At 41.9% G+C, this 22,107-nt stretch overlaps 1 protein-coding gene across 1 annotated transcript in view; it reads left to right on the plus strand.

Annotated features, from left to right (window-relative positions):
* Positions 1-21,301, plus strand: part of SLC8B1 (solute carrier family 8 member B1) — a 54,277-nt gene extending 32,976 nt beyond the window's left edge. The window contains exons 6-17 of the mRNA XM_083145759.1: positions 3,497-3,554; positions 5,515-5,620; positions 5,790-5,957; positions 6,986-7,093; positions 9,244-9,300; positions 13,038-13,168; positions 13,253-13,394; positions 14,119-14,240; positions 14,390-14,543; positions 16,862-16,942; positions 18,112-18,176; positions 20,769-21,301. Of these exons, the coding sequence (XP_083001885.1) occupies positions 3,497-3,554; positions 5,515-5,620; positions 5,790-5,957; positions 6,986-7,093; positions 9,244-9,300; positions 13,038-13,168; positions 13,253-13,394; positions 14,119-14,240; positions 14,390-14,543; positions 16,862-16,942; positions 18,112-18,176; positions 20,769-20,966 (1,390 nt within the window). The 3' untranslated portion in view covers positions 20,967-21,301. The remainder of the gene's footprint in view (positions 1-3,496; positions 3,555-5,514; positions 5,621-5,789; positions 5,958-6,985; positions 7,094-9,243; positions 9,301-13,037; positions 13,169-13,252; positions 13,395-14,118; positions 14,241-14,389; positions 14,544-16,861; positions 16,943-18,111; positions 18,177-20,768) is intronic.
* The last annotated feature ends 806 nt before the right edge of the window (positions 21,302-22,107 follow it).

Below are 22,107 nucleotides of genomic sequence, written 5' to 3' on the forward strand. Positions count from 1 at the left end.
CTGCCTGGGTTATATGTGCCAGCCCTGCACATGAAATTGGCTGCATTCTACATGAATACGTTGCAATTGGGAGGGTGCCAAACTTATGTCTGTGCTATTCAGTGGAAGAATGGGCAAGAGAAAAGTCTAAAATGACTTTGAATGTGGCGACACTGCTGAGGTTTTTTCCCACAATAGCACTGTGCTTGTATGTGGAATGGGCTTCCACCCAAATAACATCTAGCCAACAGTAGCCCTGTGGTTACAAACACAATAAGGAACCAACAGAGCCTGACATGACATGTATAGAGTAATGGAGGGGACACCGAAAGGCAACTAAAAATAAATGACAAAATTGGCACTAAAACAATCCTTACGATGTACAGCTGGTCATACCTTTATTACGGAAGTGTCAACCAATAGCAAAGCAGAGTTTCACTTCTGTCATTGAAAACACGAACTTGCAGTAGACCGAGATGCATACACTGGGCATAACAAGGATCAAAATGTTTATTTGGCAGGTTAATTATTATTAGGGCTGTAGTTTATATGAAAGCCCTTATTATCTTCCTTTTCTTGTTTTTTACTCATTTATGTAAATTTACTAGTTGCTTACAAAAACATAAAATGCCAGCAATGGGAAGAAACTATTGTGTAGATAGCATTCATTCTAGCGCACTGCACCTTTCAAAATCCATTCATTTCTTACCTTCCTGAGGTGTCACTATATACTGTTATGCTTCTTGCACAGTCTATATTCTATATCAATACAGACCAGACTGTAAGATGCATCACAGCAGACTGTGACACCCCAGGCAAGAAAGTGGAACTGGATTGGCTTTTAAAGGTGCAAGGTGCTAGTATGAACATTGGTAGAAATGATGAAATATTTACCACTCTACTTATTATTATTATTATTATTATTATTATTATTTTTTTAACATTGGCAAAACTGCATAGTGTAACCAATCAATGTATTAATCAATAGGAGTGCCACTTTAGTAATTTTAGATTGTTGTAATGCCAACGTGGAAAGCTGTTGGGTCCTAGTGCACGGCAGCAAAGTTGCTCTGGTAACCGACAGCAGGAAATGTGTCTCTAACACTAAGAGCCAGCCAGGGACCCAATAGCATCTCAGGACTGGACCACAATAGCTCTCTCTCTGACTGGGATACGTGCCTGCTACTAGCTTATGTTATTTTGGTGTCTCCTGGCAAAGTCCGCAAAACTCTAGTAACACCACCACTGTCCCAGATACAGTAGACATCCTGTTTAGACCATTTGAAATTTCTGACCCTTTCAATGACTTTTGCGAGCAGAGCTGACTGCTTGCTGTCACAGCTCGCACGGTCAGTATTCAACTGACCCCATGCACATGCCATTCCCACCTCGCTTGGTCTTTGCAGCGGTGTGGCAATGGCGTGTGCGGCCGCTAAAACAGCGAGGCTTGTGGCTAAATGCAGCAGGTTCCCTGCATTAGCTGCGAGTTTCGCTGTTTGGGGGAATTGTCGCCGTCATTTGACAGCGAAGGTTCCCCCGGTATATTGAATAGGGTGAGCTGCCGACGTGGGGGTTAAACGGCAAGGGACATGGGGATCTTCAGGATCCTATTCAGCGGTCCCAGGAGTGCATTGCGTGAGTGCGTGGGCGCACCGGTGACGTCACCTCTGTGGATGCCGGGGGACACTGTGGACATCTTGGGACCATCGGGGCACCAACAGGGGACCAGGTAAGTATTAAAAAACAAAAGTATTCCAAAAACCGTAAATATCCCTTATCCAAAATTCTCGTCCCAAGCATTTCGGATAAGGGATACTCGACCTGTACTATAAAAAGGTGTACACACGGGGCACTAGCTGGGAGATTTTGAATAAGCGATTTTTGTTTAGTAAAAATGTGTATGGGGTTTAAGCTTGCTGCCATCCCCAGCAGCAGCCCGCGTGTACATTCAATTTCACACTGAAGCATTAAGACAAAATATTCTTGCCTGCAGTGTCTATTTGGCTGGGCAATAGCATCGCTATCGCCTGCTGTGTACACACTGGGTGATTCAGGCAAACCTTCTAAGCGATTTTGATGATGTAGTCAAAATCGCTTAGAAAGAATCGCCGTGTGTGCATCCCTTAAGGATTATCATCTTTGTGGATCCAACTTTATCTAATTTGTGCTTTTTTGTAACCTAGGGGCAGAGGTATTAATCTGCCCCTAATGTTTTTTAAATAACGGGTCCCGCTTCCCCTGCATAATGTGGAGAAACAGGCACCCGTAGTGGCCGAATGTGTTAACCAGTGTTAACCAGCACTGATAAGGACAGCCATTATTCCCAGCATTAATGACTTCCCTTATTGGTGCCCCCAGCATCCCTGCGATCTCAGTTTCCCCCCAGCTGGCTGTAATGGGCATACGCGAGATCTCGCTATTACCGCAAGATCTCCAGTGCAGCCGGGAGCCAGCAGCAGGGGATAGGACAACGCTAGTACTGGGCCACTAATTACTGGGAGGGATTGCAGGGTACATACATTAAAAAAACGTAACCCCTCCCCGGTTAATACGCTGGTTAATACATCTGCCCCATGGAGTGTAGTATGATGAATATTGGCAATTACAAGATCAGTTGAATGTGACGGCAACATTATTCAGGTAGGCTGTAGCTTTTAAATAAGATTGTTGGCATTATGGTTCTAAAGGCTCATACACACTAGAAATTCTTTCTAAAGGTGGCCATACATCAGAAAGATATTGTACCCAATCATACAATCTCAATTGATTGTAAGATGGATTGTATGCAGATTGTGCGCACATCTTGTGTACACAAATCATACAATCAATCATCAGATGGATTGTATGACTGATTGTATGATGGATTGTATGCAGATTGTGTGCACATCTTGTATACACAATCATACAGCAGATGGATTGTATGACTGATTGTAAGATGGATTGTGTGTAGATTGTGTGTCCAAAAACCACCAAGGACTGCCGGGGTTTTCAAGGGAAATTGTACACAATCATGAGCGCAATCGATCTTAAGATCGATCTTTCTGATGTATGGCCAGCTTAACCTGGCTGGTTGGAATGAAAATCTGGAAATCTCTGAGGCCCATACACACTAGAAATATTGTCACCAATCTCATTCAGAAAGGGGCTTCTGAAAGATACTGATGGCAATATCTTCTAGTGTGTATGCCTAATATATTTAACAATGCAGTGATTAATGATCTCCATGGGCGATAGGGAAAACACCTACCCAAAATAGCTTAGCACACATCTCTACGTGTGTACTCCACTTTTGTACACAAAGAAGCAATTTCAGCTTAATTTCTGCTGTCTGGTATAAACAAAAATAGAACCACTTACCTTTTTTTTTTTTTTTTTTTTGCATATTCTTATGCATCAAAATGCTGACACGTGATTGGCTGATTAACATATTTGTGGTCATTGGCTGATTAACATATTTGTGGTCATGGATTGTGTGTGTTTTTAAGCACTTCTATTAAACTTTTTATTTCTTTTTCAGCTTTTGTCCCAATTTATCTGCAATCTCCCGAACACTTAGACTATCCCACAATGTGGCAGTATCCTTTCTAAATATTCGAATGCTTCACTGGACTGTTATGAATAGCTTATACTAATAGCTTAACCTTTTGGTGTAGTATATGTTGCTGATTACAAGTGCTGATCTATAATAGTAGAATATAGTGTAATGTAGCCAAGGCATTAGATAATTTAAAGAAAATAAGCCAATATACCCCCACTCCATTCTTACTATCCCCTCTACAGGTTGAGTATCCCGTATAGGAATATCCGTTATCCGAATTATTCCGAAAACCATACATTCCAGACGCTGCTGCTATCACACGGCGGGGAGGAGAGAGACCCGAACGGAGGAGGGAGCAGCAGCAGAAGGGAATCCTTCTGCCGCTGATCTCCACTGACCTCCTGCTCAGTGCCAGGGGAAGTCGCTGGTCGCAGGAGCATGCTCCAGCGACCATTAGGGAGTGCACACGGGAGCGCGCAGCTGGTGATTTATCGCCAGCAGCACTCCAAATCACTGGCAATATGGTCGCTCAGCGACCATATTGCCAGCGATTTCAGCCAATATTGCCCCCGTGTGTATTCACCTTTACTGGGGACATCTGTAACAGCACTACTGAGGGAATGATATGTAACTGGCACTATATATGTACAATACAATGATTGCTTGGCATTTAAATTCAGTGCCTGAGATTGTACACAAACTTTGTTTCATGTTTTGAAACCTTGTTTTATGCACAAATAAAATCTATTTGTGTTTTATTTCATGTGTTTGATGTATATGTACAACATAAATGCAAGATACCTCAAAATACATCATTGAAATATAAAAATATTCCGAAATACGGAATAGTCCGTTATCCAAAATTCTCCTGGTCCCGAGCATTTTGGATAAGGGATACTCAACCTGTATTACCAACAAGTATGCAATGTACACTCACACATACTTTACTATACTGTACCCCCAACCCTTTGTCACATGACTGTACTTCTCATTCAGGGCGGGATGTATTAATATACATCGCCGCGATGCCGCCGCATATGTACTAACATATGCGGCTGGCATCGCGATGCGGTGACGGAGGCCCCCCCGCGCGATACCTGGAATGTGGTGTGCGGGGGGTCTCCGTCACCTCCCTGCCCCCTCCTGCATCCCTCACGCCGGGGACAGCTAAGCAAGCTGTCCCCGGAGCCGCCTCCTCCCCCCTGCAGCCGGAAGGACGTCCTAGGGGGAGGAAGGTGTTACCTTCCGGGTCCAGGAGGACCTGGACCAGGTAAGAGAGGGAGGGGGAGAGGGGGGTCGGCGGGTTTTTCGGCGGAGGCATCGGGCCCATAGGCTTCTATAGGGTATCGCCACCCAAAGGTGGTGATACCCTACACTGCGGTGACGTGGCGGCCGGGTAATAGTACATAGGAAAATGCGGTAAAACGGGGGTTTTACCACATTTTCCCGTTAGTACATCCTGCCCCCAATGTTAAAACCCTCTGTCCCAATCTATATTCCAGAAAAAAACAACCCTGCTGCCTGTATGATAAGTCCTGATGCCTCCCAGGAAAAGATTGGCTCTGATGGGATCATAAGCTGGCATCATCTATGTGCAAATTGCTCAACTACTAAATACACTGACTTGAAAAGCAGCTTTTTTTTCAATGCATAAAGCCAGGTTTTAGTAGTGTTGATTTCCATACATTGGGGCAGATGTATTAAGCCTGGTGAAGAGATAAAGGTGATAACGCACCAGCCATTCAACTCCCAACTGACATTTTCAAACATAGCTGATTGGTGCATTGTCACCTTCTACTTTATCTCTTCTCCAGGCGTAATACATCTGCCCCAGTGTGAGATGTTGGGGCATAGGGAGATGCACCACTATGAATCGGACAGCTTGCCTCTGCCTTAGTGGATATATAATGCATTATTGGAGGTGCTGGATCTGAGACCCTAGGTTGATGAGTATGTATAGTTTAGGAAAATAACTTTCCTTAACGGCCGGCTTCCATGGTGTCACCTTTTTGGCCTTTGGGAATGGTGCCCCTGATGTATTCAGCGCTGTGGCTGCTTTCTCTGACTCCAGGACTGCGGGATTGGCTATCGGTGCACTCTTTGGTATGTTTGATGGTAACCATAAAACTATGTAAGAAAATCCAAAGTGAATAACTCCTAGATACAGACACGTTAGTGACTCTACAATGTCTGCAAATTAGAAAGTGATAAATGTCCCCCCTGTATGTATTATTATAAAGTAATTTGTAGCTTTCTTTATTGCCTATCCCAGGTGCAGGTATATTTGTCACCACCGTGGTGGCTGGAGGCATCACACTGGTGAAACCTTTCACAGCAGCTTCTCGTCCCTTCCTAAGAGATATTGTGTTTTACATGTCTGCCATCTTCCTCACATTTTACGTGCTCTATCGAGGATATGTGGACTTGCCAGATGTTTTAGGTACGTGGTCATTCTGCTATCCCCATCATTCCCTTTCCAGCCACCTGTTCCTACATTGTTCCAAATGCATCCATGTTCATTTCAGTAATTTCTAAATTGGCAATCTAGTCAGTCACTGCTAATCCATGCTTGTATATATAACTGGCAACTGATTCATGTAGACTGCACTGGTTTATGCTACTAATAACTAATATTAATGGTACTCTTTACCTAAAATGGTGATGCGACCGACGCGATTACCGCGATTTTACATAGGGAACAATGTTAAATGGCCCACAGAGCCCAAATAGCCACCCTCAAGTGTGAAATGGCCCCCCCAATTGTTAAGCCACCCCACGATCAACGTCAACCCGAAGCGTGGCGAGCGCAACAACCTTTTCATATCCCCACTATCCACGTCGGCGTGGAGTTGAGAATAGAAAGTGTGGCGAGCCCGAAGCGTGGCGAGCGTACCGAGCCCCGCGAGGGGACGCGGATACCTGTGGAGCCCGCGAGGGGACGCGGATACATGTGAAGGTATCCGCGGGGCTCGCTGCGCTCGCCAAGCTTCGGGCTCGGTGGCTCACTGCGCTCGCCACACTTTCTATTCTCCACGCTGACGTGGATAGTGGGGGTATGAAAAGGTCGGAGGACGCGTACCGCCGCCCCTCGCGGGCTCGCTGCGCTTGCCACGCTTCTGGTTGATCGTGGGGTGGCTTAACAATTGGGGGGGGGCCATTTCACACTTGAGGGTGGCTATTTGGGCTCTGTGGGCCATTTAACATTGTTCCCTATGTAAAATCGCGGTAATCGCGTCGGTCGGTCGCATCGCATGCAATTTTTTACCTTGCGATGCCCAAGATCCAAATCTTGGGCGCCGTTCTAGGTAAAGAGTACCATATTAACTAATAAAAACTTTTTATTACCTAGCACCAGGCTCCACTTTGTTTAGCGTTAAACATTTTCCTTTTTTTTTTTTTTTGCTTAATTCATATGATTTGTGTATTCTGTTCCATAACTTACTTATTTCCATATTGATTTGCTCATAGTGTATTTGCTGCTTTACTTGGCTTATGTTCTTGTGGTCGTCCTCTCCACCTGGGTGTATCAGAGGATGCGTTATCGGCTTTTGGCTGCCCCCAGCTTAGATGAACCAGGTAAAGCATTTGTTCTTGTTTTTTCTATCTGTAACTGTACAACTCTGTGTAGAACCGTGGCACTATAGAACATTTGTGACATTATATTAACGTGATGCAGTGGGCAAAAACAGATTTATGATGGAAGTTTCTGATCCCTATAGTAACCATCAAATACCTCAATGTTCTAGCGATCTTTGAGTACAGACTCCTTTTTTTTATCGGTCACTATTTGGTGAAATGTACACGTATAGCTGCTAACATGTCATATTAAAAAAAGAGCATGCTAGAACTGGATCATACATGACGATAGGGTAGGTACAGAAATTGTAATAGAATTATTTACCATTTTGCGCATTAACATCTATATTGGGGGTATTCAGTCCCAGCCAATATTTCCAACAGGCTGAAATATATGTTTATGCAGATTCAGCTTTATAAAAAGTCGAATCTGCAGTGTCAAAATGGCTACTGGATTGTCTAATCCACATTTATTTTTCCCAATTCACGGACTTTGCCACTGTTGAAGTCTTATCAGACAGTCGATAACAGACTGTAAAAAACATGAAAATAAGCAGCGCTAAAACAATTAAAGATTAGTTAATCTATTACAAAGACATTTATTAAGTTCATTAAAATGACTGGATAGCCAGCTTGAAAAAAGAAAACAGATAAAATGAATATATCACAATTTCATGGCCCCCATTAACCGTAGAGTTTGAGGTGTCCTGGAGAATGCGTTTTTAAGGGCCCATGGATAGTAAAGTGGATCCCCAAATGGTCATCCAGAGGTAGAATGGAAAGGTGCAGATATTGCCAGGAGTGGCCCAAGATGGCACAAATAACCAACTCCTACTGCAGTTCCTTGGTGTAATTACATCTTCATACCTCCAGTGACAACATCAATGATGGTTTGACTCTTGTTGGTAAATGGCAAATGGTCCAAGTGGGACTGATACGGTCTGCAATCCAGGAACACTGTGGGGGGGGGGGGTATAGCGGCTGGGCCCTATTCAATGCTGTCTTTACTGACCGCATTGTAGAGGGTTCACGGCTAACGGCCGTGGATTGTTGTGATTCTGGCAGAAGATCTACAATCCACAACCGTTTTAGCAGCCACGCCCCCTTTTCGCCGATCGGCAGGAGGGACATTGAATTCTGCCGGCCGATTCGCTGTCGAGCAAACTACAAAGGAGCCAGGATCACGGCTGTCAGGAGGGATCGACAGCCGTGATCCTGGATTGCATACCCCCCTTCGTGTCAGAACAGTCTAGAGTCTAGGGGTTCCCAAACTTTTTTGAATCACAGCACCCTAGAGCAGTGGTTCCCAACAGTGCATGTTTTGCAGGTCTCCACACAGAATCACAGGTGAGATAATTAGCTCCACCTGTGGATCTTTTCAAATGGGCCTGAATAATGAGTGCATCTGCCGGGTGACCTGTAAAACGTGCACTGTTGGGGGTAGTTGAGGACCAGGGTTGGGAACCACTGCCCTAGAGCATCAAAATGTTTTCAAGACACCCCTAGCTCAAATGTTTCTTATTGAGAAATTCAGGGAAAAATATAAAAGTAAGTACATTGTGTTTATATGTCAGTTATGTGGTGAGCGACAGGATTTGCTCCTGTTTGTCCACATATGTTATGATTGGCAGCCACTAGCACTGCTTTTGCCTGTTACATTGAACATAACTAATATATGAATTGATCCTGGTTCACCAACCCAAGGCACCCCTGTAAGTGTCCTGAGGCACCCCAGGCTGCCTAGGCACACAGGGCCTTATTCTAGTTCACTCTTTCTGACAAAATACTTCTTAGATGGACAAAACCATATGCACTGCAGGGGGGCAGATGTAAAATGTGCAAAGAGAATTAGATTTGGGTGAGTTATTTTTTTTCTGTGCAGGGTAAATACTGGTTGCTTTATTTTTACACTGCCATATAGATCTCACTTTGAAGTAAAACCCCACCCAAATCTAATTCTCTCTGCACAAGTAACATCTGCCCCACCTGCAGTGCACATGGTTTTGTCCATCGAAGAAGGATTTTGTCAGCGTGAACTAGAATAACCCCCACAGTTTGGGAACCACTGGTCTAGACACAAAATGTTATTTTCCTCATGACTAAATGTTTTTTTCTTCTTTTTTTTTTTTTTATAAATATATTTCTCTTAGATCTTATAACAGACTCTGAAGAAAACCCAGTACACACCCCTCAAGACTCTGAATATGGTATGTCCCACTCCCTACATGGATCCTCTGCAATGCAAGTAGCTCACACTTCATAGCTACTGAACTCTGCAGCATTCAGTGTTCGGCACATTTAGACAGCACATGTTGCTTAATAATTCATAATCCAATGGTAATAAAATGCTTAATTGACCAGTAATCCTTTAGTCCAGGTGTTCCCAATCTTTTTCTAATCACGGCACCCTAGAGTATCAGAATTTTTCCACGGCACCCCATGGCCCAAAAAAATATATATCATATTAAGTAGATTGTGTTTATATGTGCTTCTTAGGTTCAGTTATGTGGTAAAGGGCAGGATTTGGTTCTGATTGTACACATTGTATGATTAGCAGCCACCAGCACTGGTCTTGTCCAGAAATAATTGATCATAAATAATTTGAATTGGTCCTGGACGACCAACCCGAGGCACCCCAGGGAGCCTAGGCGCACAGTTTGGGAACCACTGCTTTAGTCCATATAAACCCATTGAAGATTAATTTTAAGTTTCAAAAGTAGACCCTTATTTAGAGCCAAGTTGTGCATAAAAGAGTATAATAGAACAGTTTTTTGTTGGTTTTTTTTATAATTTTTTTATTAAAGCACTGCATTGCAAGGGTGCAATCACAATTGTTTGTCCAGTACAATAAAGTTTCAGCAAAAGTAATATGATTTTTTTTTAAAGTACCTTTCAATTAACCCCTTACCGACGCAGCATGTTTTTGCCTTCCTGACAGAGGCCTTTATTTCAAATCTGACAGGTATCACTTAAGTGGGGATAACCTTTTTTTGCTTTTACTTATCCCAGTGATTTTGAGATTGTTTTCTCATGACACATTGTACTTTAAGTTAGTGCTAAATTTTGGTTGATACAGTTTTTTTTTTTTTTTTTGAAAAATGCCAAAATGTCGTAAAAAAATTGAACATTTTGCAAAATGTTACATTTTCTGCTTGTGAGACAAATAATCATACCACTCAAAATAGTTAATAACTAACAAAGACCATATCTATACTTTATTATTACATCATTATTTCAACCTGCTTTTAATTTTTTTGGACACTAGGGGGCAGCAGAGTCAAAATTATGCACATCACACAGTAAACGCTGCTTTTGGCTGTTCACGTTTGAACAGCCAATCGCAGCGATCGCCCATGGCGGGGGGCATCGCTGCCCCCCCTGGGCAATGAGGGAAGATGTCTGCTGTCAGGGACAGCAGACATCGTCCCTCTGTCACCGTGTCTCTAGACGCGGTGACACTTTGAAGTCATGACGTACATTTACGTCATGTGTCGGGAAGTACATCCCGACCATGACGTAAATGTACGTCAAATGTCGGGAAGGGGTTAATACTTCTAGAAAATAAAATAATGTAATAAATAAACATTAAAGCCGTTTTCAGTGGAGCAATTAATTTTCTTTCCAATTAACATACCTTTTTTATTTATATTGTTTTTAAAAATTGAATATATTTTTGCATTTAATGTCAAAGCTTCCCTGTCCTCAGAAGGTGGCACATATAAAATCTTGGCGTTCCCATAAGGATTCTCTTCCACTTCCCTTTGTACCTCCACATACTTGTGGTGTGACCCTTCTCCCCCAAGTACCCATTTCCAATTACTATGTATCAGCATCTCACACTTGCTATACTTCATGTTTCCCAGCAACTGCTGCTTCAAGCTTCTGCTTCCAATTTATATGCAAATGTAGTTCGCATTCCGATTACAGCTATTTCACCATAGGCAAATGCATTTAGACATAGTAACCAAAGCACGTGTAGTATTTGTCATTTTTCTATTATAAAGCTTTTCTGTTTGCTATGTTATCTAGGGTTTGTGCCTAGACTTTTAAAATGAATATTATTTTTAACCACTATATCAATTATGTTTAAATTATTCAGAGTATTTTTGTTAGATCATTTGAGATATAAATATAGTTGTATAGAAAAATAAAATCTAATTTATTTGGGTACTTGTGTAGTAGCCGGGCGCCCAATTTACATTCATACGGTTGCGGAATGAAATCTCTTTGCATCCCATGTCCCGTTTTAGTGCCATGCGATGCGATCCCAGTAGTTTATATGCATACAGTACTGATAGATGTTTGTCAGTTACCGTATCTATGCTTTGTGAATAAGCTTAAGCTACGCAAATAGCATAGTCAGTCAGAACTTGCGTAAGAGCTGTGAATGTGTTCCTTAAACCCCCCCCCCCCCCCCCACTATCCACGCCACCCCGAACCGTGGCGAGCGGCGGCGGAACGCGTCCTCCCGACCTTTTCATACCCCCACTATCCATGTCGGCGTGGAGTTGATTTTATATAGTGAGGCAAGCGGAAGTGGATTACTTTACATGTACTCCGCGTCCCCTCGCTGTGCTCGTCATGCTTCGGGCTCGGTGGCTAGCTTCGCTCGCCACACTATATGAAATCAACTCCACACCGACGTGGATAATGGGGGTATGAAAAGGTCGGGAGGACGCATTCAGATGCCCCTCGCGGTGCTCGCTGCGCTTGCCACGCTTCGGGGTGGCGTGGATAGTGGGGTAATGCTGCGCGCTGATAAGGCTTAGAGGTGGCTTGGATAGTGGAGGGGGTGTGTGTGTATAAATTATAGTACAGGTAATGCATCATTTAACAGGCGGGAAAAGAGCAGTGAATAAATTACTTGGTAACATCGCATCGCACGCATCATATTACACTAAAACGGGTACTGCGATGCAATGTTCTTACGGAGAATACCACACTAAGCAAAGTGCTTAGTGGGCGCCCGGGTAATACAGAAGTACTTTTATTTGTTATACGGACTTCTCCCATGGAGAATTCCTGACATGGGGGCATGTTATTTGAGTAGCTCTACCTTGTAGTGCAAGGCCTTTTGGGGTTGTTAGTTTTTTTTTGTTTGTTTTTTATTCAGTAAAATATGCCTCATTATAAAGATAGAGAGTGGGCCTCCGCTGGAGGGGGCAGGGCGAATAGCATATTTTCTCTATCTAATAATGGCATATGCACATCTCACCATCTTCAGCACTCCAGACTGGAGAAAAAGACACCTCACCAGTTTGCATATCAATGTTTCAGTGGGTCAACATCCTGATGACGGTGGCAAAGTGTCTTTCTCACCAGTCCGGAGTGCCGCAGATAGTGATAGATATATATATATAATCTCATGAGACTGGACATTGCTGTAGTTTGTTTGACCAAGCAGCTGACAAAAGCTGTGTATCTGCAGTAAAACGTGTCAGGTGAGACCTGCATTTGACCAGAGGCATTGTGCTAAGGATCTCTATTGGGACATTGCTTACACTTGGGGATTTCTACAGTTACATAATCAGTAACGGATCATACAGGCTGTTATGCATTACCACATGGTTATTACTATGTGTACTTGGTAATAGACATACCTGTATTGAGGAAGTATGTTTAAATATTTACCCTGCTTCCTCTTTATTGTAATTCCTCCTGTTAAGTTCTGTGGACATATTTAAAAGTGACCATTGGTGTGGACTATAAATCCATCAAATTCATGTAATCTTTTTGAGCCAATGTCCTAGCAGCTGTTCAGTGAGCGTTCTCCTTGCTGAAACATGAGCTGTTTCCAATCTCATTCATAGAAATGGGTTACTAAGCACCTAGAAGAAATGAAATTTACAGACTTCTAAAAGGGTGAAAAGAAACTATATACAGTATTGGGAAGCTGTGTGTATGTGTGAGGGATACTATTTATCTCCTTATTTCTCCTCCCCAGGAGATGAGTATCAGCCATTACTGCCTCTGCAGCATACTACCTGGCAGATACTCCTGGAGCAGCTGAATCCAGTGGACTCAAGGAAATGGAGACAAAAACATTGGCCCTGGAAAGTCTTGAAAGTAGTAAAAGTGAGCGAGGGCTGGGAAGGGGGTTGTGAGAAATCTCTTATGTTCTTAGCATGTACAATGGCATAATCCATTTCCTGCCTCCAGGTTCCTGTGGAAATGCTGCTGCTTCTCACTGTTCCCATAATGGACCCAGACAAGGAGGATCGCAACTGGCAGAGGCCCTTGAATTGCCTTCATGTGATCACCAGTCCTCTCCTCTGTGTGTTTTGTCTGCATGCTGGAACATGTAAGTACCGGCCACATAATGGGGGTCATTCTGATGTATTCGGGCAGGGCCAAATTCGGCCCCATTCCGATGGTTGATGGACTGCGCATGCACGCAGTCTTTTGTGCACATGTGCAAGTCCACTGTGCGAACTGCTGCGGCAATTTACAATGTCACCCAGCAATTCGCACGGAGCGGTGTGGTTGAGCGTGCGGCGGGGAGGACTGGTGTCACCCATGGGAATGCCTAGCGTTCCATGGGCGTTCCCATGGGATTGTGGGCGGGAGCATGGGTGCCAGGGGCGGGCGTCTGACATGACATCAGCCGCCCACCCTGTCTTCATCTGGGAGCTTGCAAATATGTCAGTCTGCAGTGACTTATATTTCCGTGCCCTGGAGAAATCATTAATCAAATAATTTCTCCTGCTGCGGGCATATGTGAGGGATGTGTCTTTGTGATACAGCCCCTTGCATGGTTGCGAGAGGATACAGCAGTGGCAGGCTCTCTGGGACTCTGTAAGCTGCTAGCTAACAAGAATCAGGCCCAAGGTCACCTTTCCGCCATTTTCCATAGGGGTGACTGTGCTGTATGACTCCTATTAAACTTTCCCCTGCAGCAGTGCTATCTGTAACCATAACTTGTTCATTATAATTACTTTTCTGTGTTGTTTCTCCATTTGTGATCATTGAAAGTTCTGTATGCCATTTATTGTAGAGCCTAATGTGTTTGCTTTCTGACCTCGCAGATGGACTGTACGCCATTCAGGGAGTGTTTCCAGTTTGGGCTGTTCTGCTGCTGATTGGGACCCCTTTGGCAATCATTGTTTTCTTTACCACCACGAATGATCAGCCCCCCAGATATCATTGTGTAAGAGTCTATATGAGAGCGAGTTTTATTTATAACCCCTTCCATCTCGGCTAAGCTATGTCCTTCAGATAGTTCAGCACCATGTATATACTTCTGTGCCAGCATTGCCCATTGTGCTTACTCCTGCCTGTCCTCGATCTCCCCTGCAGCTCTTCTCCTTCATGGGATTCATTGTCAGCGCTCTCTGGATCAGTGCCGCGGCATCTGAAGTTGTTAACCTGTTGCGCACTTTTGGTGTTATCTTCCGGCTGAGTAATACAGTGCTTGGTCTGACCTTGCTTGCCTGGGGGAACAGTATTGGAGGTGAATAAAAAGCACATGCTGTATGTAATGCTCACTATTATTTACTGGACATTAGCCTAATATTCTATACAATGTAGGACTATTCAAGTAATGTCCCAACCTGGGTCTATATCCACCTATTTATGTAGATTTATAGATCTATCTCAAACAAGGTATGGACATCACTCTGAATAATAGACATCACACACCAGTAGGTCTCATGTCAACGTTTTAGGGCTTATGCCTATATATATTTTCATGAATTGGGAGTGTTTATAAATATAATTTTATTATGGAGAGAGAAAAGTGTGTCTTATTGCAGTGCACCACAGAGAAATAATTATACACTAAAATATAACTTTTAATTAATCATTGTTAAGACTGTGAAATATTTTAAAACAACATACAAACATCAAAAAAAGGACAGTGAGACAAAGTGCTTGTTTAAAACAGCACATGCGGGCATATCATGTGTGTGATAAATGTCTCTAATATTGTCAAATAGGCGCCTCTTGACCTTATTCAAATTGTTTGTCCCTGCTGGGACCTGAAATATTAGTCACTCTGTAAGAGAAGGGCTAATCAAGCCCAATTAATGCAACAATGTCAGTATCAAATATAGGTGTACCAGCAGTTGGGATACCACAGCCCCTTGCTGTATTAATTAAACAGTGTTCTATTCACAGTAAGACAAAGTTGCAGACTTATCAAGATGAAAACTGTGTGAGTGATTGTAACAGATAAATCTGTCAGATATCCGTCGGAGGCAGATTGCCTACACAGTTATTCATCCTGGGGATCTGACATAGATATTGGCTGCCAAATAGTAACTGTTACATTAAAGAGTGTTAACTCTGCGTGGTGCGGCCGCAACCACTATATATCTGTCTTGGCAGCAATACTGAATGTCAGAGATGGTAACAGCGGTGTTTAGCACGTGCCGATGAGTGCTGATAGCTTCAGCATAGACGGGCACCGATGTAACCGGAGACCTGCAATAGGGATTGAGGTTAATACATTACAGCCCTGACAAGGGCTAAATACATTGGAGCGCCGTTAAAGTATAATTGGACACACACACACACACACAAGTGACCCGCACGGCTGGTACATATATAAATATATGCAGCTTTCACCAACTACAGCAGGTTGCCATGTTAGGAGGGAGGGTCTTGTGTAACTAAACAAGCAGAGCAGATGGACTGCAGTGAATGTGTTTACTTATATGCACTGTGACGATTGGTGGATGCCTACATGTGGGCATGGCTTAAACTATCAGAGAAATAAAAATGTGGTAACTTTGGGCCAGATGCACTAAGCACCAAAAGTGATAAACAGCCAGCCAATCAGCTCCTACCTGCCATGTTACAGGCTGGGACAAATGTCAGACAGGAGCTGATTGGTTGTTAATCATTCTCCATTTTATCACTTTTGAAGCCTAGTGCATCTGGCCCATTGTCTTTTCAACCTTCTTCAGATGATATTCATACATTATCTTGAAGATGTGGGAAGAGCTTTAGCTGTGATTGTTGAGAATGGAATTTGAGACTGAGGGGTAGATGTATGAAATAGTGATAAGGGGGGGGGGGACTGGTACTTCATCACCGGCCAATCAGCTCCTGATTGTTTTAAGTTACAGGCTGCGTTTAAAAAGGAACAGTGTGGAGCTGATTGGCCAGTGATAAAGAACCAGCAACTTTATCACTTCTCCTCCATTATCACCGTCATGCATCTACCCCTCAAAACCTTAAATATTTGTGTAGAATATTTGTTGATGTTGTTGATCTTAAAGCTATATGGTAATTAAGTGCTGAATGTTACCAAATGTATTCTGACAAATATAGACACAGACATTATAATCTGAAACCTATGCTCCTGATGTCGAGAGGGAAATTTATGAAGAAGGGAGTTCTATTTCACATGGGATGTTGCTATAGGCAACCAATCAGAATACACTTCTTTATTTATTTAGCACCTTCTAGAAGATAATCGTATCTGATTGCCCATAGCAACATCCCATGTGAATTAAAATTCCCATCTTAGTAAATTCCCCCCCTAGAGTTTACAAGTGTGTGGATTTTAAGGAAATCCTAGACATTTAAGTGCTGCTCAACACAACCTTTCCAGCTGTTGTGGAACTACATATCCCAACATTCCTTGACACATTTTTAGTATTTCCTAATAGGAAAATCATGGGCAGGCATGCAGGGATGTGGTTTTACAGCAGCTGGAGGGCCACATGCTCAGGACCTCTGAAATACATTTAGTACACCTTTAAAGTAAGGATGCAGCATCACCTGCCCATTGCTGTACTCATAAACGATCCTTTTCTCTTGCAGATTTTGTATCCGACCTCACATTGGCCCATCAAGGCTATCCTCGCATGGCATTCTCTGCCTGTTTTGGTGGCATCATCTTCAGTATCCTTTTTATGTAGCTTCCTGCAAAGCATCATTTAAATTATCTAGTACTTGGAATGCAGCGCTAGCCTATAAATGTCATCTTATAAGTATAAGAGAACGTAAAATTGTCTACATTTACCCAGTGGTCACTTCCCTATTTGTGTAACAAATACTTTTGTGTTGTGATCCAATTTGTGTTTTTTGTTTATTAGCTGAAAGAAAAACTGATTTTTATAGCAAATACCAGAATAAATGAAATTAAGTTTAATGGTTTTTCATTATATTCGATCACATTTGGTGATTTTTCTCAAATTTTTAGGAGCTGTTCTCTTCAAATGGCATCGGGGTTATTCAGACCTAATCCCTGTTGTGCAAATTCACACAGAGACCAATTAATGAATGACTGTACATTTAATTGGATCACAGTACGCATGCACAATGCCAAACGGCAACAAAATTCAGCCATATTTTGTTTTCGAATCTCAAGCCAGCTGGTGTTTGGGGAGGATGGTAACTGGCAGTTATCTGGGAGTGTCAGGGAAACCACATGCGTGCCGAAGCGTTTTAAGGGAGGGTGTGTGACATCGGCTCTGGCCTTGATCCGCCTGTTTCTTTGCCACAGAGAAGGTTCTAGGTCAGTGGTTCCCAACCCTGGTCAAGTACCCCCAACAGTACACGTTTTCCTGGTCACCCGGCACTTGCATTAATTATTCAGGCACATTTTAAAAGATCCACAGGTGGAGCTAATTATAACACTTGTGATTCTGTGTGGAGACCTGCAAAACATGCACTGTTGGGGGTACTTGAGGACCAGGGTTGGGAACCACTGTTCTAGGTTATACATAGACCGGAAATATAATTCTTTAGTGATTGAGTTGTATATGGATTTGCAGCTAGCCCCTGATCTGCGTGATTTGTGCAAGGCATTTGCAGCTTTGCACAGGGCGGGTTTTCTCTCTGGATGGGTGGCGGCTATCTAAACACAGGGCCCTACAATTTCACAGTGATCAGGTTTGAATCGGACCTATAGTTCTATAGCCTAACACAATACATACTAATATTAAGCGAGCCTAATGTTCTGGATTTTGACAGGAAAATGTACATGTTAATCTACAATGTTCCACTATATCTTGCTGTAAATGTTGCACACATACTTATAATGTTGTTTTTCCTTGATCTGGCCACAGATGTGCTAATTGGAGTTGGTCTGGGGTGTCTACTGCAAATGGGTCCATCTAAGACTGTGTTACAGGTTAGTTGTTGTGACCCATCAATGTAATTCTTTGCTATAACTATAAACCTATGCTTAGCCTGACATGGTGTATAGAATGTGTAATGTTACCAAGGCCTACTCTTCTTGCAAGCTCTATCCGTCCATTCCCTTCATTTTATATGGCTATAGACTTCATCTAGCTTCTGGTTCAGGGGGGTTATATTCATGAAGAGGTCAGAATTGAGTTGTATATAAATAAGAGGAGCAAAATAAAAATGTTTAGGCTGGGAACATAGCAGTAGTTCAAAATCTTCAATAGCAAAAGAGCACACTCCAATACAATAATATGGGCTGATTCTAGGCTGGTAGCTAAGCAAAAAAGACCACGTAACTTGGTGCCAGGGTAAATCATGTTCAAATGCACGGGGTGCAAATACATTTACGGTACTTTGCATGCTAGGTAAATACTGTCTGCTTTGGTATGTAGCTCACATATGCTGGACCACTTTAGTTTAACACTGTAAATTAGACTTTTGGGTGATGCTCTCTCAGATCCAAAACTATACATATTTACCATGTACAATTCAAATTGTTTTTTCCAAGGTGCACAAAAATGCAGACTGGTTGAAATCCAATCAGATCCACACAACACCTCCCTAGAACAACATTTCCTAAATCAGATTTTACTGGTAGCTATTTTGCACATGTCTGATGGGGAAATCCCATTAAATGTTCTGGATAACCCCCTTGTCATGACTTCTAAATTAAAATTGAGTCAACATTTTACCATACATTTTACCATATATTTTAAAACAAACTTTTCAACATGGGGAGGCTTCTCAAATCTTCACATTTTTACAACTGGAATTCAATGGTTCTTCTTACAATAGCTCAGCTTATTTATCCTTTAAAACACAAACCCTTGTCTCACCTGGAAGCCACCGCTGCATTTCCTGTAGTTGGGGGGCTTAGTCTTTTTCATTGATTCAAGCCCAACACCATGTAAGTGCATCCCTGCAGGGGATTGGAACAACCTTCTGGACAATTCAATAGGGGTGCAATTTCTTCATGTTTATACATTTCTTAGGACCTCTGTGAAACACTCCTCTCTGCATATATAGTTATTGCAAAGTTAAACATGTTCCTTCCCTAACTATTGACAATCTTCTTAAGATGCTGGAATTCTAGAACTTTCCCTGTGGCAAAATTTACAATGTATCTTAGTTTTTTTCATAGATCTTATTTTTATTCCTCCAGAGGATTCCAAATCGGCATTCGAGAAACTCCTAAATGCCCCAAATGTAATCAGCCCTGAGCAGACTTATTTCACTGTCTCTGGTCTTGCCCGGTTATTGAAACATTCTTGAGAACTATCTGGCGCTTTGCCATGGAGCACAGTTAATTATGTTCTACTCAGCCCAGAATGAGCAATATTCGGTTTATTGGCCTCAGATATCAGAAATTGCTTCTATCGGTTTTGTTAGCAGCCCGTAAATCCATATTACAATTCTGTCTCCCCAACGCCTGATTTATCTCAGGAAAATGTTTTTTATTTTTCAAATGGGCAGGTTGGGGGCATCGCTCCAAAAAAGAGGTTTGTACCCAAAAAATACGTGATAGTTTTAAGGAGGTCTTATAGTATTTTATCAGAAAAGCAATTTAATAATCCTCCAATATCATTGTGATTGTGTGAAAATAACTTTTGGCATTATTATATTGTTGTTGCATGTTTACGAGACTATGCTCTTTTGTAACTTTTTGGGGCCATTATTCCATTTTGAATCTTTTGATGAATACTAGTATTGTATTATTTTATGACTGTCACTTGCTAAAGGTTCAATAAAAAAAATTAGGGAAAATAAAATCCCAGCCTAGCCATTCTCACCATGTTTGGGTTGGAACCAGGGAATCGAACTTGTCCAACATGTTGGATTCCCCGGACCCTAGAAAAGGTAAGTGTCCCAACACAGGCTAAGTGTATGAGCTCCTTTTACTTGCTCTTTTTTTGGTGTACTCCCAGCTAATTTTTCAATTTAATAATTTTCTAAAAATTAATTGCAAACATTGTTTTGCCAAAGTAATTATTACTTTGCTTATTTTTTATATTACTTTGCTTATTTTTAGATATTCAGATTAGAATGTCATGATTTCCAGTAATAACTGCAGTTGTGGAAGTCTTATCAGTGGCTCCAAAGGTGCCACGTGGAAAATGTAGGGGTGCCCTGGGTTGGTGGTCCAGGATCAATTCAAATTGATTAATTGGCAAAACTAGTCCAGCAATCCTGTCCCTCTTCGTATAACAATCTAAGGATCACATATAATAATTTACTTAATATATTATTTTCTGACTTTTAAAAAAAATCTTTTGGCCTAGGCACCGTGAAAGAAGTTTTGACACCATGATTCCCAAAAATTTGTGAACCACTGTGTGAGGGGAAAAATCTTATCTAATATAAATGTGACTAGTACTATTAAGAAAAACATCTGTAGGAATGCCATAGCTTAATGAATTGAAGGGGAATGGCATAATTTAAAATAGGCACAGCATATACACTGTTGTGCAGATCTGATTGGCAGCATTAATATATATGGTTTGTCTTATTAAAACCTTTCCCCTCATGTCTTTTTCAGTTGGAATCACAAGGTCTTTTGCTATGGATCCTGGCTGGTGGACTTGGAATCAGTCTGGTTTTCTCGCTAATAACTGTGCCCTTACAGTGCTTTCACCTGCGCCGTGGCTACGGTTTTGCCCTGATCTTCATCTATGTTCTCTTCCTAATTGTGGCCCTTTTAACTGAATTTGGCGTCATCAGACTGGAAAACTCATGACACTGGTAAAAGACTCTAGGAAAGGACACTCAGCAATAATGTTATGGGATGTTGCCACCTTTCTTCCACCTCTTTCCTAAAGCCCTTTACGGCTTAATGGCTGCTTCACTGTCTCAGGGTTTTTTGTTATACTGTTTTTTGTTTTAAGACCTAAAATGGTTTTACAAATAGTTGTTTTAAAAGGGAAAATTAATGCGTTTTTTTTATTATTTTTTTTATAAAAATATATTTTAAAACGGTAATGTCCTGTTGACTTGGATTGTATTTTTGAATTTTACTGTAATTAGTCTAACCATAACAAATTATGGGCTACAGAATAAACAATATAAGAACTATTTTGTATTGCAATTATTGTTTTATTATGTGTATTCTTAATCAAAAATGTTATGCCACAATGAGAAATGCAGCAACATTTGAGATTTAATATATCCATTTATCTCTATTTTATCATACATTCAGTGCTAAATTGCCATCCACCTCTTAATGATTGTAACACTGTTTTGCATTGCGATACCATAATAATTGTTTAATTAGCAGACTAGCTTTCAAAGCTTTTGCTTCGAGGGGGCTTATTAGTTTTTCCCTGTTTCTCTTGCCATTCTCTATATTTCAATTTTGTTATTTCCTGTTCCTCCTAAAGCTGGGTTTGCATTAAGGCAGTGGTTCCCAAACTGTGTACCATGGCACATGCAGGGGTGCCCCGGGTTAGTGGTCCAGGACCAACTCAAATTATTAATGGTTAATTATTTGTGAGCAAAACCAGTGCTGGTGGCTGCCAATCATAAAATGTGTACAAACAGAAGCAAATCCTGCCCTTTACCACATAACTGACCCTAAGAATCGCATATATAACCAATCTAATTTTTTATTTTATTTTTGGCCTAGGGGTGGCGTGAAAAAAATTCTGATACTCTAGGGTGCTGTGATTCTAAATAGATTGGGAACCCCTGCATTAAGGGTTAGACTGAGGGGCGGGAGAGATTAAGGTTAAGATGTGGGAGGGGACGTTTAGGGGTAGGGAGAAAATACTGGGCTGTGTTGGGATTGTGGGATATGCAAACACATACTAACATTATGGTGGAGGCTTTAATAATTGGGGATACACACACACACACACACACACACACACACACACACACAC

Source organism: Crinia signifera, chromosome 1 (assembly GCF_055691185.1).
Source record: "Crinia signifera chromosome 1, ASM5569118v1, whole genome shotgun sequence".
Lineage (NCBI taxonomy): Eukaryota > Metazoa > Chordata > Amphibia > Anura > Myobatrachidae > Crinia > Crinia signifera.